This window comes from Plectrocnemia conspersa, unplaced genomic scaffold (assembly GCF_051122295.1).
Source record: "Plectrocnemia conspersa isolate PC_06_02 unplaced genomic scaffold, ASM5112229v1 ptg000011l, whole genome shotgun sequence".
NCBI classification, from domain to species: domain Eukaryota; kingdom Metazoa; phylum Arthropoda; class Insecta; order Trichoptera; family Polycentropodidae; genus Plectrocnemia; species Plectrocnemia conspersa.
This window is the reverse complement of record NW_028277175.1, coordinates 19514990-19530576: the sequence shown is the minus strand read 5'-3', so window position 1 is coordinate 19530576 and position 15587 is coordinate 19514990. Positions and strand designations below refer to the sequence as shown.

At 27.2% G+C, this 15587-nt stretch overlaps 1 protein-coding gene across 4 annotated transcripts in view; it reads right to left on the bottom strand.

Annotated features, from left to right (window-relative positions):
• The window catches only part of ine (solute carrier family 6 member inebriated), a 39295-nt gene that overhangs the window by 15300 nt on the left and 8408 nt on the right, over nucleotides 1–15587 (bottom strand). Inside the window, exon 1 of one of the 4 annotated variants that reach the window (XM_088197913.1) lies at nucleotides 7342–7541. The exons of 2 other annotated variants lie outside the window; for them this stretch is intronic. In XM_088197913.1, coding sequence (XP_088054039.1) covers nucleotides 7342–7466 — 125 coding nt within the window. In that variant the 5' untranslated portion in view covers nucleotides 7467–7541. Of the gene's footprint in view, nucleotides 1–5090; nucleotides 5125–7341; nucleotides 7542–15587 lie in introns of those variants that run through there. One more of the 4 variants, XM_088197914.1, reaches the window with a different exon arrangement.

Genomic DNA, 15587 nt, shown 5'->3' with positions numbered 1-15587 from the left:
TTTTCTTAATATTGTGACATTAATAATAAAGCATATTCAATGAACAATATACGCACTTACTTAACCCTTTGAGAAGTGAGTTAATTATACGCACTTTTTATTTTTATTTCTGTTGTTATTTATTTATTATTATTTTATATTCCATTTACAATAAATTATAGAAAAAAATCAGTAACTCTCAGCGTTTTATTGTATTGATTTATTTTACTTTTAATAATTTCTTGAACACTTCAATTATTAAATTTCGTTAATTTAATTAAAATATTTATTATATATTATTTGCCTTTTGTGATTTTTTGTATCAATACAGAGGCAAATATTTTATATAAAATTCATATAAATATTTTTTGCTATGTTACTTTATTTGCTACTCTATTTTCTATAGATATCATTACATTAATTTAAATTCAAACAAATATTATATAGTAATAATGCAAAAATATAGGCAAATTTTATGTCTTTGAAATTAAATTTATGTTAGTAAACATGTTTTTGACTTAAGTTCTCAAAAGAATAAAAATATGAATCCTGGAAAAATAATTAAATGTTAATTCACCACGACAACGCACACGCACATACATTTTGCTTTTGCTTCAAAAAATATACAACTATGATTCTGCAACCATATATTGCCTATTTTCAAATTAAAAGCGTGAAGTTGATCTTTAATCACTATTTCCATATCAGTTTTCTTTGTGTATTCAATATTTAATACATAAATATATCAAAGCTCATTTAAAAACAACTAGGTTTAATTTTATATTTATAATATACTAAAAAGTAAGCCGCGTAATTTAAAGTCACGAAAAACAAACCCAAACGTCAGTAATTTGTTTTATTTCATATTAGACTTTACAGTCATCATATAAGTTATTTTGAGAAATACAAGCTTTTTATATGTACTTGTAAAAGTAAACTGAATGTATTATCATTGACAAGTTACTATCCATGATGCTTTGTTGAATACTAAAAATATAATATATTTTAAGAAACATCATTATAAATAGATTTGATCTAAGTATGTCAAATATTTTAAAATTAGATTAAAATTAATCTTAATATTTTTTCTAAGTTTTCCATTTCAATGTATAAAATACAGTATTTTTTAAGCAAGGTATTTTATGCTAGATGTGCAATAAATCTGCCAAGTCTCGAGGTGAACGCTCAAATAATTGCCATTCTTCCACATACTGACATTACTGACACAGTGGTGGTAGACTTGTTTCTGTAGACACAAGATAAGCAAAAAAAACTATGTTTTTCATCTTGTTTTACGGACGATTGGCTCTTAATTGTGGATATAAGAAGTACTAAAACGAGCGTGTTAATGTAAAATTAATGATGTAAATAACACAATGTTTTGGCCAATGAAAATAAATAAAATGTATATTAAAAAAATATATCAGACTCGACCTCGAATGGACCAAAGTCAAAGCCCTGAATGTATAAATATGTCACGCTGGTTAAGTTTTGCATTTGTATTAATTTTACGGTTCTTTTCGGACAATGTAAATTTATAAAAAAAATAGTCGAGAAGGACGGAAGAAAATACTATGAAAAAATATTTATTTTAAATCAAGAGATACAAATTATCACCTTATATGAATGAAATGTTTAAAATTCAGGTTGTTGTATATTTATATACTATATGTATAACTAAATAAATTCACTACAACAATTGAGCTTTCAGTTAAAAATGTGGTAATGCAAAATTATTTCAATAATTAATTTCTCGAATTTAGACTTACATGTTCTATTATGACCAATATTTTGACATCTATGAAAGAGGTTAAACAAAATCTCAAAATATTTTTTATGACATATTTCGAGAACGTCTTTGATAATGTGAACCCTAATCGACAATGCTGTGTTATTTGTTTTTATATTTTACAACGGGTCAAATATAATAAACAACTACTAAGTAGTGAGATATCATATTATATTCAAAAGCTGTAAATCAGTGATAATCATTATGCTCTATTTTATTTCAATTATTTATTATAAATGATATAAACACAACCACCGTTCACTCAAACTTTTAATTGTATTGTGAAAACTTACTTTATTTTAATTTTAATTATTTTATTCATCCGTGAGATTAGGAAAATCTAGCCATAATTATTTGATACTCAGTAATTTCGATCTCTCAAACACAATAAAAATGAAAAAACATATGAGGCTTAATCACTAATTTATATAAATGGTTTATCCTAAATGGTGTATTATGATTACGTAATTTTTTTTAAATTTCAATATTTAAAAGTGCAGTTAAAATACTATGGAGTGCTACAAAGATTAAATCTTGGCCCACTATCTTGTTTGTAAGTCATATAAACACAACAATTTTTCACTCAACTCTTAATGTCGGAATCCATTAGAGCGACTGTTAATAGTTTATATAAATTTTTAAAATAGTTTTCGGTAAATCGTGAGATTTTTCTTTTTTCCTGAAAGTGAAAAATTTACTAACTTGACATTTTTTAAATAATATATATTTTGAATAATCATTAAAACTATTATATAGTATGTTTTTTGTTGTGAAATGTAAGAAAAAGATGCAAAAAAAATTAAATTTTGAAACTATTTTTTTTTAATAGGCTTGCATATAAAATATGAATCAGTGATACGGAATCTTAGTATCATGTTAAATTATTTAGTAATAAGCACACAAAAAAATCTTAATATATTTAAATTTAAAAAATATTGATACTATTATTTTAAACATCTTGAATCACTTGCTTGCTCTTTGCTCCGGAACAAGCTTAAGCGTTACGACATTGCACCGTTACGAAATCAAACACGTATGGAGTATTTGCAAATATAGATACCTAACTAGTACGGTATAATATTGGTACAAATCGGTGACTAACACTTGTAAGATCTGGGTTCGAACTTCATACACAAACTAGTGTTTTTTAAATTGATATCTTGTCTGTGAGATCGGAATTAGTTACTATTATAAAATCATACTTCTGATCGATCATCGCTGATTGGGTTTTTCTAGATTTTCTTAATCGCACGGATGAATATCGTAATAAATATTGTGTCATATTGCTTACAAGCTGTCATAATAGATTTAGCCTGGTGTATCAATAATTATTTAGTAGTTGTTGATTGTGTTTACATCGTTGTAACACATTAAGTTGACTCCTGTCATGTTTCAACGAATAATTTAAAATAAATAAATAAATATCTCATATTTAATACATAGAATTGAAAAGTCTTAGCTAACTAAACTGCAAATCAACTTATTTTATATATTTCTCTAAACCGATTATTTAGCTTTTTGATTATATTTACAACATATGCTTAAACATATACTTTTTAAATAATTTGCAGTGCAGTCACAAGAGCAACGTCTTATGTTTGGAATTATTTTAATATATTATTTATTTCCGATTTTCTTAGTAGAATAATAAATAAAAATGATAATTGAAAACAGTCTGTATTGACTATTTTATCTGTTAAGTATATTATTTTTACTCTATTTTTTTTAAACCAAAGGACAGACAGTTAACGAAAGTCTATCTCCATAGAGAATCTAAATCACTCGGTAGATAGGACGGTTCCCGGGTGCTCCCACCCGCTTCCTCAGGTCGTGTATAAGCCGAGTTTGGCTCATTAACGACCCTAGCTCCTGAGCACATGCTTTTCATCGACATAGGGCCGATGGTACGCGTCCAGTCTCAACCTGGGTAGAACTTCGCAATAGATCGAATACATTTATACAATTTTAAATCATTTGCATACAAAAGAAAACTTGAATTTATAACTGCCATATTTATGTCATTAATTAATAACGTGAAGAGCAGAGGATCCAGGGTTTATTTAATTATTATATATATATATATATATATATATATATATATATATATATATATATATATATATATATATATATATATATATATATATATATATATATATATATATATATATATATATATATATATATATATATATATATATATATATATATATATATATATATATATATATATATATATTTAATTCCGATCATTACAGATTAGGTTTTCTCCGATTTTCTTTATCTCACGGATATATATCGTGATGAGTTATAAAACGGAGCATGCATATATTAATTGTAAGTTGTAATAATACTTTATCCTTATTAAAATATATGTCGTTATTTTGACTGATCTGATTTCATTCTGTTGTTTTACTACTTAATGGTAGTTGATTGTGTTTAGCTCGTTATTAATATTTTAATATGATTCAAAATTTGTAATATGATAAAATAAGAGCAATTTATTTTATTAGATAAAAAAAATAATAATATATTAAAACAGTGAATATGCATTGCTCTTGGGAATGAGCCACTGGTTTCGAGTTATGCAAAATAAAAACAAATAAAATAACAAAAGATGGCATTAATTTATTTACCGCAGATAAGCGAATTGACATTCGGAAACAACTTCCTCCTCATAAATTATGTCATTTAGAATATTTAAACCATTCAAAATTAAATGACACTGGCAACAAAGCGTAACAATCGAATTTCGAACAGTATTAATTAAAGTGTTGAAGCCAAAATTAACCGCATTACATTTGCAGTGACGGCACGTAACGTGTTCGAATATTATATTTGCTCATATTGTTATGTACATTTTTTGTTTGTCAATCGTTTTAGTTACTCTTTTTTTACTACATAATAACGAGTAAATGTTTTTCGTATTAACACTGAAGCAGCACGATTGACGTGTTAATTATTTCAATGGCAAAGACTGCTCTTTGCTCATTGTGTGCGCAATCTCTTATTAAGATATTTTAAACAAAAAAATTAAATATCGATCACGATTTTATACCTTTTTATTGTGTTAATTCGTAACATATAGGATGAATAAATATTTATAGAGCTGTGTTACGTAAAGGTTCCATTAAAAATGAATTGGCTTGAAAATTTGCCTTCTCTACTGCTAATAACCGAATAAGTTTGGAAATGGATAATACGTTACTAACAATGAAAAATACTTTAACAATAATAATAGTTTTCAATTATAATAATATATGTCAAATATAAATCTAACACTAAATGTAAAATGTATTAAATGAGCGATGAAGTGTCAAACCTGCTGTAAGAGCCGAAATCCATTTCGTACTGCGTTCGTCACAAAAAGTTTCTTTATTATGTTAATTTTGAGAAAAAATGTGGCAGCGATGGTGAAACGTTGGTTTAACGTATCAATTCTATTTTAAAAGCTTTTTAGATCAGTGGTATAATCGAATACTAAAACTTGTGTTCAAATCCCATATAGACCCCAAAATATTTCAATTTCTATCGTGTCTGAGAGATTGGAATTAGTGATTATTATATAATTATTATTCCGATCTATAATCACAGATTACACACTTTACAAATTGTCTTAAAACACAGCTATATTTTAGTTTGTTAATCAATTTCTTCCATAGTTTAATTCGAGATATTCTCGGGTTGAAATTCAGGTTGTAAAAGTACGAAAAAATCTCGGGCAACTATCTGTTGATGATTGTTGCGTTTAGTTATTTATTAGTTCATAGATTTGTCATGTTTGTGCAGAAGGTTGTGAATTCAAGAGATATAAGGGCTTATAATTTTTTTTCTAAATTGTATATAATATCAATTTTGTCACAGAGAAATTTTATTTTTAATTTACTGCTTATGTTGCTATTAGAGTAGCACACATTTAATCAATTCCAGAATACCAGTGTTCATTTCTGCAAGAACATTGAAAAAATTGTAAAAAAGATTTCCGTCAGAAACAGTAATTATTGTAAATTTATTTTATAACGACGCTGAACCAAAAAATATCATTAGCTATTCGTATAAAAAGTTTTACCTTTGTAATATATAATCATAAATTTTCACGTCTTATAATAACTTATTATTTTAATTATATTTTTAGAGTGAGTTTTTAACTAACGATTTCCTTAATAAAATTATTAGTGTTCTACTTTATTTTATGATTATTTAGCGTTAAATATTTATATATTTTGATATAGTTTTTTAGTAACCAAGTATATAATTTTTGACAAAGCTGATTAATTAATAAAACTAAATATGTCTCTTATTTATTTATTACAGCTGTACCATTACTGATTGAAGCATCGACACTTTTTTTATTATTAATAGTGAAAACCTATTTTTCAATTACAATTTGATATTTTTAGCGTTTAATTTTTCTTTGCTTTTCATTAATCCCAAGTCAGATTTTAAATTAATACCAACAGTTACAAGAGGGTTTCAATGAAATATATGTAAATAAAAATATTTCATTACAACTACGAAAAATTACTTCTCGAGTTTAATTAAATGTTTAATATTAAATATCTGACTTTTGCAGTTAGGAACAATTGTATGTTAGGAACAATTGCAGTTAGGAACAATTTTGCACTACATGATTTAATATCATATGTTATTTATCAATTAAATAACAAAAAAAATATCACTACGTAGCTTAATCGAACTCGAGATTTTTTTAAGTGAAGAAGCAGTTCTTAAACATGTATAGCATATAGTTCGATTTCTATATGCAAAATAAATTTTGATTTTTTTGTACTATAATATTACAAAAAATCAGAATATATTAACGCTTTACTTTTTTCTCTAGGAATTTTATTAATAAAATTAAGATTTTTTTGAATACCGCTATATTGAAATTTTATGGCAGAACAGTATGTCTCAAACTGTTCTCCCTATTTATTTATAGGGTTATTTTTTCAGAAAAATTGGATTGAAATATAATTAAAAATACAGAAGTTATCGTGTTTTAAAAAGCTGTTCTCAAGAATAATATAAATATATATTTTGATTAAAACTGTATTGTAGTTACGATAAGAAACTGTTGAATATAAGTAGTAATTAAATATAAATAAATTGAATTAATTTTTTTATAAAAAGTATTAAATTATAAATAATTAAAAAAATGCACACTTGACATTTTTTATAATTAAATTAAAGGTAAATTTTATTTTAGATTTCTACTCTTTCTAAATGCTAAATATCGTGTGGTTTTATGAGTTTTTTTAATAAAATAAGTAGTCTTTCAAAATAAAATTACAGTTCGAAATCGAAATACTAAAAAAATTGAGCCCCAGTGACACGTGTAATTTTTCAAAAGTTGGCTAAAAATACTGGTCAGGGTAGAATTTTTAAAACATAAGGAAAAATAGATTAATAACAATAATGTTTATAAAAAAATAATAACTTCATAATTAAAAAAAAATAGTTTTAACTTAAATTTTCTAAACGAATATTAGGGTAAATAAAACATTTCTTATGGAACTATTATTTATAACCAAATTTTTGGTATTTTAAAAATTATATACAGCTTTAAAATATACCTCTTGGAGAGTATAGACCGAGGCTGGAAGAAAGTGAGGAACAGCGACTTTCGACGTTCGTACTTTCCAGTGGTCGTTTTCGTCATTTTCGTTATGTACCGCTTCCTCTCCCCAGTCCCGTCCATCTTCCCTTTTCCTCCACTCTCCCTTCCTAGGGAAGTGAGGTGGATGGCGCCTGCCGACCGACTGGTCACGCGTACGTAAACACCAGCCACTTTATAACGTTATTGCTATATGCAAAAGTCAAACACATTATCGAGACGTAATTATCGTGAAAAATTGTTTGTGCTAGCTGTTTTTAGAGCGTCAATTGCTAACGTCAACATTGGTATTCAATTCGTTCGACGAAGCTTCTCAAAATGGCCCCGCGTCGTGTATTTTTCTCAGGTGCGGATATAACCGGGAATATTCGGATTGTTTCAGAAAATTATGCTTTAAATCCTATCGTATCATAAGTTTCTGATAAACAGTGGCGTTGAAACCAAGTTATGACTATATTTCAGAAAAACACCGTTGCTTAATGGACTATAATGATCCTATAGGTTTTCTAAAGATGTTGCAGTAGGATTCAGACTTTGCCACTACCGATTCGATGTCTGTCTTGTCGGTAATGTTCCTCATTTGTCTAGAAAAATCGCACTCATTAAGAGGCGCCGCTATTTTGCGACAGTTCTTACGCATGTCGTGCACCACATGACACATGAAATATTTTTTTATGACTAGGATTACTACCTTATACTATTTTCTAAATAATTGTTATCAATTTTGATAGCCGGTCTGATCAGCCATATTATTTTATAATGGCCGCTATTAAAAAAATATTTTTAATATGCAGAAATATGCATAGTTCTTGTTTGATTCATTTAATGTTTATTTATTTATTTGTTGCAAAATAACAGTCGTTATGTCCAATTACTCTAAAGAAACAAGTTTACCGGGATCACCCATAATCGTTGCGATGAAATTTGTAGAAGTGCTAAAATTGTATCATAAAACTATTATTTGTGTGTCTTGGATCTTTTAAAAAACGACATTTTTCGTTGGCATTATACAAACGATATTTCATATGTGAATTGTTACAGTTTTTAAATCACTTGCATAACATTAATGAATATAGGTCGATGCATATCTCAAACGAACAGGTAGCAAATGCAGCATCCCCGGATTAACATTCCATAAAATGACGATGTTACTATTACGTTCAATTTTACTTTTTTTTTAATTATTGTTACGTAGTGATATGCTTAAATGTATTTATTATAAATCTTTCATTTCAATGACAGGCATTAGCCTAATGCATTACAACGGAGTAAGCACAGCCTACACCTACTAAATAAGTAGTGAGACATCAGTATGAAAACAGTCTAGTCAAAAAATGGCATGGCCATTTTTTTAATATTTCGGACAAATGGACAAATGTCAATGGTCATTTTTTTAATATTTCGATTTCATTAAGATTCATAGTATTTCATTGAATAAGATGCATTTTTCTGTCAAAATTCAAGGAGTGAAAAATGATCCCACCTGTCCCTCCCCCAAATGACGTCCCTGACAGCTACTGGTATTATACAAAATAATCTTAAACCAATAACAATATCAAGAGATGAATTATTTTATCTAGCAACTGTTTGGGAAAAATATTTTTTATTTCAATATTTGCATCGTATATTAACTTTTAATGTAATATTTATTCAGATAACAACCCACCAAGATCATCATTATATTTGTTTCGTAGTATTTTTGCCTTTTCCCGGATCTTATCATCATTCAAGTCGCGAAATAACCACATGAAACTAAATGCATTATTTATTTATTGCTGCAGCAAATCTAGTTATTAAATTACATATAACCCAATTTATAAAAACATTACATTTATATAATTCAGCTGGTGTTGTTGTTAATTCTTTGTTATTTCTTGGCTTGTTCCTTTTTCGTCGATCTAAAAATTCAGATCAAAAACCTTAATTTACTGATAATAATTTACATTCGTCGGATATTTCCTCCCAACTAAGTGTAATATTTTATAATATTTAGAAAGCAATAAAATCAACAATAATTTGCAAATAAATTTTAACACAAACAGAGCTACATAAAAAAATACACTCAGTTTCTTTGATTAATAATGTACTGCCTATAAAATGGATGCTTTTGAAGGCAATGTTTTACTCCTTTTATTTCTTTTAGTATGTATATAAAAGGCAAAAAAATGGTTGAGTTCCGATTTATTATTTAATGTCTGCTTTTAGGTTTTTTTTAAATCTATTCTTGATATGATATTTTTAGAGTTGACAAGCCCTAGAAATTTATACCGTTTCGTCCCCCTCTCGATAGGTCTGGTCACTATGAATGACTTGTGTTTCACACATAAATCACGATATTCATCCTTGTGATTGGGAAAATCATAAAAAAACTAATTCATATATAATATTAATTAATTCTGATCTCCCAAACACGATAAAAATTGAAAAACACTATGGGATTTGAACTCTGGCATGCTGATAAACACGTGTTCTAATTTCAGCAGTACTTATTAAATTATGTATTGACTGAATTATTACCATGTGAAAAATACCATTGAAAATTTATTATTTACCTGATTTATTAATTATTTATTGAACACAGTTTGATGTCTACTTGCTTGACTAACAAAGTTGAAGGATATAAAATACGTATCAATGTATGCAGTACAGTTATAATATTTGCATTTTATTTATAGTCAATATGTGTAAAATATACATATTTATATATGATACTATTTTTTAATTATTCTTAAACTATCCATTAAATATCAATAGTAATTTTTTATTTTACATATTATTATTTTCATTAATATTTATATATAGAACTTCACTCAATTGTCAAGTAAATATAATTATGTTTTGAAGTATACTATCTGTATTCATTGTAGGTCTAAAAAGTGGGCAAAATCTTCTATTGTCAATGTAAATTGCTTATTACAGTTTAATATTGTTAAAAGTGATGTATTCACTATATTGTAAACTGACATATTTTTATATTGTATAGATCTGATAATTTTCTATTATATCAATATTAAATTAGAAGTTCAAGTTTATAAAATTACTTAATGTCAAGACTTATAATTATCTATATAATATAATCCATTCACACTTTATGACTCTTCTGTGAAGCTCAACAACTGTTCTTGGGTTGATATTGATTTATTATGCAGGACCGGGACTCTTAAATTAAAGCTACCGCTCTTTAATGGGAATATATCTGATAGATCTATTTGAATGATTCGAGGTCTGAAAAATAATGAGTTGTATTATAAAATTGAGATTAATCATGCATTAAAATATTTTGTTAAATTACTACTTAACCTTCCGCTGTGTAAACTTTTTAAGTGTTGATACGCGTATATATTTGTAAACAGTTGTATGGTAAGTGAACAATTTCAAAGTAGTATTAATAAATTCAATAAATAAATAAATATGTTTTTATCATGCCTGACGTGTGACTAATATAGTTACTTACACAATATGACTAGCCTTAGCTTAGAGTTAAAAACGTCATTTTTAAATGTTATTATGTATTTAACGATTATGTAAGTTTAAGTAATCTTATCTTTGATCATAAATCCACATGTTCATATACAGTACAGCGCAAAATAAAAACATTATTATATCAATTTAATTTATAAACCATACAACTTATTAATAGTTATATAGGTTCAAAGCTCACAAAATTTGCAATGAAGCGTCGAGGATGCTCGGCTTCGTTACGCGGAGCGCGTTTTATACAATAAAGCTTCATTATCTGAAATCCGAATGAAGCGAAGTACTCTTTGTCGAGGAAGATAATTCAAAGCAATTTTATAAAATATATCGACATAGTTTTTAAAGTTACTTAGAGGCGGTGTCGACAATTCGTATGCTTGGCGATTTCCAGCTGCGAGCTATAGAATGCCATAGAGAGTCACGATCCCGTCCTTTATTCCTATTCACGCGTCCAAGACGTCAATGCTTGAGAACGCTTCCAGCTCCTCAACGAGCTTATCAAACACAATTTATATGAAATGTGCATATCTCTTTTAGTTATTTTAGGTACATTAGTTACTACAATTATATATTTCGTGTGAATTTTTAATATTGAGTTTATTTATAGTATGTATGCATGTGTGTGAAAAGACGAATTGTGGAAACTTTTCAAGTCATGATGATCAGATTTGTAAAAAATAAATTTGACGTTAGTTTTGTGATGAATTTATATGTTATATTATATTACTTTAAGTAAATTGGCTTTTTTCCATCAAATTAAAATTGTTTTCATTAGTATTATTTCATATCTAATTAATGGAGCATTTTTTGTATATGTTAAAGTGAATTACAAAAGAAAATATATTTCCACTGAATTTCAGTGAAATCATATTGAAATACATTTTCACCAGTGAAAATATAATTTTACTGGCAGGTGCTAGCAAAATTATATGCCGCTTTAAACTGTCAATTTAGTTTATTTATTTTTAAAGTAAAAATATTTGTAAGTCGACTTATTAATAGAATAGTGCATATTGTTTTTCTATTTTTCTGAACCAATATATAAACTATACAATATTTCAGATGCACTTTAAAATTATAGACTCTGATGAATTTCGTTATAACAAATAGTTTAGCACCTCACATCATATGTTAAGGCCAAAATGTTCAAACCCAATAATGAAAGTTCAAAAACTTTTAAAAATCCACTAGTTCGAGTTAGGTTTCATTAATTAGATTAGGTTCGGTTTTGGTTTCAACAGCAAATTAACGTTTCACAATTGTAAAACTGAGTTTACAACAATAGTGCGACATATCTGTTTCGAACGCGCGTGTAACAATATATAAATCAATTGTTTGGTACATTTTTACTGACCTAATTAGTAAAATTATATGTATACTAGTGAAAATATATTTTCACTGAAAAATATACATTCACTGTAACATATATACTATTATATAGTATTTAAAGTTATATATTATTCTTACTGACAATTTAATACTTTACCGTCCGCTCACGCGTTTTCGCGTGATTATCGAATTAGGTTAAATAAATGTTATTTGAGTTTGTAAAAATATCGTGCAAAAATAATAACAATTTTATCTATATATATTTATAATCTTTTTGGTGGCGTAAAAAATATAATTTTTGTCAAAATATAATAAATTATTTTGATTGTATTATGATCATTGTCAATCATTAATCAATCAAATCGAATAAGTGGAATAAATATAATTTATTGAAATACCATGTCTATTTTTCAGGAAAATATTATGCAACTTCATTTAAAGCAACAACGTCAACGTCAAAACAAACTTTGTTTTAACGTTATCGTTTTTAATCGTCACGTGACGTATTATGACGATTAAATATTCCATGTAACTATATATTTTGCAATACAACTCTAGGAATATGACTGATTACGAAACACATAAGCAAACGAACTGTATTTATCTGATTTTTATCTTATGTTAATGTATACTGATTTAAAAAAAATATTACAGAGTAAATAATATTATAATATATTTAAATATAATAGTGCAAGCTTAAAATTATATATTAGGTAGTCCCGAAATATACGTAGTTTTTTACTGATAAATGTTAATTTTAGTTTTAATGATTCAAAATATAATTTCATTTTAAATATAAAATCTTCTCCCACCTCTCTGTTATTTTTTAAATTTTATTAGCATAAAATGCAAACTATTTCGATAGTCCCATTTTTTTATCAGCTGATTTATTTTTGTCTAAGAAGTGTTGCATCGATCGAAGTAAGTGGTAGTCGAAAGGAGCAAGATCTGGAGAATAAGGTGGATGAAATAAAATGTTCCAGCCAAGTTCCTTAATTTTAACTTCGTCACATGGGGATGCGCAGTGTATTTTTTCACTTCCTCATGCATACGATTTAGCTGATCACAATAGAAGCTTGCTGTTGTTTTTTGAGTTTCGTACAGTCCCACCATAGACACAAATAACTCTTTTTACAATGAGCCCGAACTTCGAAATATGTTTTGTTACTTGTCTTTTGAATAAGTACTCTCTTCCATGATGATTGTGGTTATGCAACACCCATTTTTCATCTCTTGTTATTAAATGATCAAGAAAATTCGATCAACTTTTTAATCCAGAAGCTCTTGAGAAATACGCGCCGACTTTTTTTGTCTCCAAATCTTCCCAATCTTCTTAATGTATCTTCTAAATGCATTGCTAATCGATAGTTTGAGTACAATTTGCTTTCATTTCTGCAGCCAGGATATCATCGTATATCTCTTTTTGTCTCCCACTTCTATTTTTGAAATCGTAATTTTTCTGATTAACTTTACAAATTGCTAAATTTTTTAAAGTAACTTATAAAAATTCTGCCATCGTCAATTTTAAGCCCCAATTTTATTTTAAATATTATAATATAAAGTTTAGATGTGCATCAACACAGATTTAACTTTAACTTTAATTAGACTTTGAATGAAGAATATATGCTAGTTAATCATAATTTTTAAACCAATTAAATATAAATATAAACTATACTTTTATTAATTATAAATATACACACAAACTGTCGAGTAAACGCTAGAAGAAAATCATACGAGATTACATTATATGACTAGATATCCTGCATTTAGACATATAGTGTTGATATATTGTTTAACTAGTTAATATTCTGCATTCCAAGTTTGTGGATTCAGATGTAAATAATTTGAAACGATTAAGGATAATAAAATAGTAGCGTCTTCCACCGCAATTCCCACAAAGATTGCACTCCTGAACCGTAAATTGAGCCCGGCTCCAAGTCTTCCGGTCCAAGAATTGCCATCATCAGTTCGTCTCAATGAAGTCATCCTCAATTTTCATTCATTCAGTCGGAAGTAGGACTAACATACACTTCTTGTCCGGCATCGAATTTCGTATCGGTTTACGTTATGTCATGTAATTTATTTGAAACGCTCCGACTGTCAAATCGACATATTTACATAAAATTGTTCGTCTTACACCACTTTGCCTGTTGAAACAATGATTAGCCATTAAAGCATTTAGTCACAGTTTACCGAAGGAAATATTGCCATGGTCAAAATTAGTCAGACTAATCTACTTACAGAAATTATTATTTTTTTGCGAAAAACCGTACTAAAACGTTTTAAGTATTGGTATATATAGAATCTAATCTTAGAGTTTGATTTCTATGAAGTTAGTGTTTACATTGATACGAAATAATATTAGCATCAGATTACTACACTAGTGTCTCAGAAAATCGTATTTTTGGAGAACAAATCCAATTCAAAAGCAAATCTTATGTATAATACAATAAAAATCATTTGCCATGATCGTTTGCTTTGAGGAGGTTGCTATGTCAGATATGCATTTTCACAGTTTATACATTATGCAATTTAAGGTCAGAGGATGTATGCCAATTGCGTCCTTGGTTCCTTTCGAAACGAGATACGCGACCGCAATGGAGATAATCTGCCACGATGCCAGCAACCTTCTCGTCCCGAGCGCGGACCTTAATTTGGATTTTTATCAATTATCCTTAATATCCGGCCCAGGGTCACAGCGGACCTGTGAGACGTACAAATAACAGTTTTTAGTACACAAAAAAGAAAAAAAAACATTCTGAGGTCAAATTTTTGGAAATCAAGGCGTTGAAAAAAAAACCGATTAACGATCGTTTAATTGTCAATAAAACTATCTGTTTACATATAGAAAAAAAACACATACAATTTTTTAAACATTTTTTAGTTTCACATAACAAAGATATATTCATAGTGAAATTCATGGAAATTTTTGGGATGAATTTTGCTACGTGTTTAATTTTACACAAAATATTAAAAGATCAATTTAATTGCACTTTTATTAAAAAATATGATAAACAATTATATATTTTATATAATATACACATTTAATGCTCCAAAAAATTAAATATATAGTAATATTACGTATAATATTTTTTGTTGGTAAAAATTTTTGTAAAGTGAATAAATTTTATATAATATTATAGTAATTTTTACGACTTTATTTAAAGCAAAACTATATGCAATATTTTTATAGAAAAACAGATCATAAAAAATACAAAACAGATTCAATAATATAATTAAAAGTGAATTTAACAATCTGTTGCGCTAGTTTATAATCTGTAATTATTTTTTTAGCAACTACAGTTTTTTGTCATTAATGATTTTATTAAATGGCAAATTGTATTGTACATTAAACTAACATAATCAATAACCGTATAATCAAAAGTCAACTAAAAATAC